We start from the raw sequence: 5,000 nt of genomic DNA, 5'->3' as shown, positions 1-5,000 counted from the left end.
GAGAAAACCCCTCTAAGATGGCTGCATTGTCTTTTTTTAAAAATTGGCAGGATGCTTAAGATGAAAGACATGGGTCTAGCATGGGACAAGATGGAGAGATGTAAAAGAAAAAAGAAATGAAAAGAAAGGAAAGGAAAGAAAAAAGAAAAGAAAAGAAAAAAAAGTATAAAAACAAAACGAATAATGTGCACAAGAAAGATAAAAATGAAAAAAGCCAAAATAAAATCCAATTATAGCGTTTCGAACGCGTTAAGAAATCCTCATCCGAATCGCCACCAAAATATAATAGGCATAAAAATTAGGCGAGGACATTTTCGAAAAAAAAAAAAATCCATTCATAACTTTCTGATCCATCTTGTCAATCAACGAACAAACTAACTAACCAACGCCAGCAAAAAAAAAAAAAAAAAAAAAAAAAAAAAAAAAACTTCCTTGGCGGAGATAATAAGGAATTTCAAGAGTTTATTTTGATGAATTCACAAAATGTTACGGATGCTTTATGAATATGGTCGATCATTTTTGGTCTCTTCAATTTTCAAAAAGGAAGGAAAACAATTATTATTCTAATGGTTTTATTTTCATTGAACAAGCATCAAAACAGACGCCATGACACCTCCCCGAGTTGCTACTGATCTAGCCTTTCCCATAAATATTTGCTGGATTCCTAGGAAGGCCAAAATACAATACGATTTTTTAGAATAGTTTCCCATATATTAGTCCTTACATTTTCTCTTGTTTACATTCATAAGAGTGAATGGATTACACGGTAGTAAGACAATCTCATAATTGCGAGACGGCTATTTATAGGCTTGCTTGCGGGCGAGGCCATTTTTTGAGACACGGGGGAGTCCGAGAGAGAGAGAGAGAGAGAGAGAGAGAGAGAGAGAGAGAGATTGAGAAAGAGAGAGAGAGAGAGAGAGAGAGAGAGAGACTGAGAGAGAGAGAGAGAGAGAAAGAAAGAGAGAAAGAGAGAGTATGGCAGTGAAATATGTCCATATACGTGACGACTACAGAGAAAGTGTCTACCTGTTTGTACAATATAAAACATAAACAAGATTGGCTTAATCATAAGAAATATTAGAACAGACACCAATCTTATATCAATCAAAACACTTAGACTCGAGTTAAAAAGCCCAGGTCTTATTAACACTGGCTTTGATTAACTGCAGTCTTCGTTCTTAACACCTGGCTTTAATCAATACAGATCTCAGGTCTTCGTAGCACCTGAATCTAAGCAATTGGAATCTCAAATATTGATAAGACTTTATATCAAATCTAGGTCTTAATTCTTCACAACTCGTATACATGATGGACGAAAGAAAGAAATGCATTCAAGGTATGTTCTTCGCAATGCCTGTATATGTAGTTCAAAAAAAAAGAAAAGAAAAAGAAAAAAGAAAGAAAATGAGAGAAAAAAAGAAGAAAAAAAGTAAAAGAAGCAAAAAAGAAAGAAAAAGAGAGAAAGAAGAGAAAAGAAGAAAGAAAAAAGGGAGAAATCGAGAAAAGATGAAAAAAGAAAGAAAAAAAAAGCAAAAGAAAGAAAAAAGAGAAAAGAAGAGAAAAGAAGAAAGAAAAAAGGGAGAAAAAGAGAGAAAGAAGAGAAAAGAAGAAAGAAAAAAAAAAAAAAGAAAAAATAAAGAAAAAGAGAGAAAGAAGAGAAAAGAAGAAAGAAAAAAGGGAGAAATCGAGAAAATATGAAAAAAGAAAGAAAAGTAAAGGTAAAAAAAAGAGAGAAAAGAAAAAAAGAAAAAGAAAAAGAATGGAAAAAGAGAAAATAAAAAAGTAAAAAAAAAAAGAAAAGAAAAATGAAGAAAAAAAAGAAAGAAAGAAAGCAAGTAAAAAAACATTATTAATGCCTCGTCCATTTAAGGAGTGACGCCGGTCTTCTGCTCGATCCAGTCCAGGTAGTAGTAGACGCGGGTGAAGGCGTCGGGGTAGCCAGCCTCGCATCCGGCGGCGGAACCGAAGGAGGTGATGCCGTAGGTCATGCCGTTGAGGTTGAGGGGGCCGCCGGAGTCACCCTTGAAAAATAGATATATACTCATTAGGTGTCCGCTCTTATGACAGAAGTTTAGTCTCCCCTTAAAAAAAGAAAGAAAAAGGGTTTATATATGAATAAATGGCATATGGTTTATTAGCAATGATATATTTAAGTCTCCCCTTAATAAAAAACAAAAAAAAAAAAAAAAAAAAAAAAAAAAAAATATATATATATATATATATATATATATATATATATATATATATATATATATATATATATATAATATATATATACTCATTAGATGTCCTCTCTTATGACGGAAGTTTAGTCTCCCCTTAAAAAAAAGGGGGTTTATGTGACATGAATAAATATTATATGGTTTATCAGCAATGATATTTTTAAGTCTCCCCTTAAAAAAAAAAAAAAAAAATTAGATTGACTCCAATATGACATGACTATAAACTATAAAAATTATATGGTTTATCAGCAATGACATTTTAAGTCTCCCTTAATGATAATAATAATAAAGGCTCATTAGATTAACACAGATAACATGACGACTCTATAAACTATTATACAGTTTATCAGCAATTATATTTATAAGTCTGTCTTAAAAAAAAAAAAAAAAAAAAAAAATCATTAGATTGACTACATAATCATTATACTTCTTAAAAAAAGCAGAAAAAAAACAGGCTCATTATGACATGACGACACTATAAACTTTAAGCCTTATCACAATGACATTTTTAAGCCTCTCTTAAAAAAAAAGCTCATTATGACATGACGACACTATAAATATTATACGCCTTATCAGCAATGAAAAAAAAAAAAAAAAAAAAAAACAGCCTCTCCTTAGACTGACACTATAAATATCATAATCCTTATCAGCAATATCTCAGATCATAATCTCACAGTGCAAGAGTCCTTCCCGCCGACGGTGCAGAGAACGCCGTCGCCGACCCCTGCATAAGCGGCCTCGCACTCGTCTTTGGACAGAACCGGGACGTCTGCCTGATGGAGGGCGCCGGGAGGGACACCACTCGAGTCTGCAGAGAACAAGGAATTTTCATTATATTTTCCAAACTGATCCTTTTCGCATACTATAGATAACAAAGATTATATAGAAAGGTACAGGAAAGGAGTTTTCATTATATCCGAACTGATTCTTTTACCTATACCATAGATAACAAAGGTTTTAGAGAACAAGGACACGAAAGGAGTTTTCATTATATTTTCAGAAATTCTTTTGTTTATACCATAGATAACAAAGGTTTTAGAGAACAAGGACACGAAAGGAGTTTTCATTATATCTTCCAAACTGATTCTTTTACGTATACCATAGATAACAAAGAGTTTAGAGAAAGGTAAAAAGAGAGAGAGAGAGGGGAGGGAGGAAAGGAAAAGGAGGTCTAACATTAGGGATAAACCGAAAATAGATAACGGAAATAGGGAAAGTTTTCATTATATTATATAGGAGTTTTCATTATATCCGAACTGATTCTTTTACATATACCATAGATAACAAAGATTATATAGAAAGGTACAGGAAAGGAGTTTTCATTATATTTTCTGAAATTCTTTTGTTTATACCATAGATAACAAAGGTTTTAGAGAACAAGGACACGAAAGGAGTTTTCATTATATCCGAACTGATCCTTTTACATATACCAAAGATAACAAAGATTTTAGAGAAAGGTACAGGAAAAGAGTTTTCATTATATCCGAACTGATTCTTTTGAGCATACCATAGATAACAAAGGTTTTAGAGAAAGGGGGTATGCGTGGGGATGAATATATGGGCAATACAAGAGATGGATTTGATTGGTTTCGAATATGTTATGTAATTCTGACGAAGATGTATTCGAAACCGGTCAAGTGCATGTTTTGAATTATTCGAATCCGGTCAAGTGCATGTTTTGAATTATTCGAATCCGGTCAAATGCATGTTTTGAATTATTCGAAACCGGTCAAATGCATGTTTTGAATTATTCGAAACCGGTCAAATGCATGTTTTGAATTATTCGAAACCGGTCAAATGCATGTTTTGAATTATTCGAAACCGGTCAAATGCATGTTTTGAATTATTCGAAACCGGTCAAATGCATGTTTTGAATTATTCGAAACCGGTCAAATGCATGTTTTGAATTATTCGAAACCGGTCAAATGCATGTTTTGAATTATTCGAAACCGGTCAAATGCATGTTTTGAATTATTCGAAACCGGTCAAATACATGTTTTGAATTATTCGAAACCGGTCAAATGCATGTTTTGATTTATTCGAAACCGGTCAAATGCATGTTTTGAATTGTGAAGATATTTATTATTATTCGCATTTCTGACGAAGATATTTTCGAAACCGGTCTTATGCTGGTGATATACTGTGGAGTCGTGTCTTGGAGGAATATTGTATTACGATATGGTTGATAAAGCTTGTGTGAATCTTTAAAATATATTTCTTCTCTCTCTCTCTCTTTCTCTCTGTTTCTATGTCTCCCCCCCCTCTCTCTCTTTCTCTCTGTTTTTCTCTTTGTTTCTATCTCTGTTCCCCTGCCCCCCATTCTCTGCTTCTATCTCTGCCGCCCCCCCTCTCTCTCTCTCTGTTTTCTCTGTTTCTATCTCTGTTCCCCCGCCCCCCCCCTCTCTCTCTATTTCTTTCTCTCTTTCTTTCTCTCTGCGGTTGTGCCGGAAGTTTGATAATGGAATCGCGAGCATAAAATGGTTTGGGAAAATATGACAAAGGGAAGGAGAAAGGGAAACAGAGAGAGAGAAGGGGGGTAGACAGACAGACAGACAGAGAGAGAGAGAGAGAGAGAGAGAGAGAGAGAGAGAGAAATAGAAAGAGAAAGAGAGAGAGAGAGAGAGAGAGAGAGAGAGAGAGAGAGAGAAAGAGAGAGGGAAAGAGGGAAAGAAGGAAAGAGGGAAAGAGGGAGAGAGAGAGAGAGGGAGAGAGAGAGAGAGGGTGAGAGAGAAAGACAGGCAAACAGGAAGACAAATAGACATAGACAAAGACAAACAA

General features: G+C 34.4%; 1 protein-coding gene across 1 annotated transcript in view; it reads right to left on the bottom strand.

The window, feature by feature from the left end:
- Positions 1-560: 560 nt before the first annotated feature.
- The window catches only part of LOC113805758 (chymotrypsin BII-like), a 6,369-nt gene continuing 1,929 nt past the window's right edge, over positions 561-5,000 (bottom strand). The window contains exons 6-7 of the mRNA XM_070114714.1: positions 2,897-3,030; positions 561-2,021 (exon numbers count right to left, since the gene is read on the bottom strand). Of these exons, the coding sequence (XP_069970815.1) occupies positions 1,866-2,021; positions 2,897-3,030 (290 nt within the window). The 3' untranslated portion in view covers positions 561-1,865. The remainder of the gene's footprint in view (positions 2,022-2,896; positions 3,031-5,000) is intronic.

Source organism: Penaeus vannamei, chromosome 36, assembly GCF_042767895.1.
Source record: "Penaeus vannamei isolate JL-2024 chromosome 36, ASM4276789v1, whole genome shotgun sequence".
Lineage (NCBI taxonomy): Eukaryota > Metazoa > Arthropoda > Malacostraca > Decapoda > Penaeidae > Penaeus > Penaeus vannamei.
Note: the sequence above shows the minus strand (reverse complement) of the source record. Positions and strands in the feature narration are given on the sequence as shown.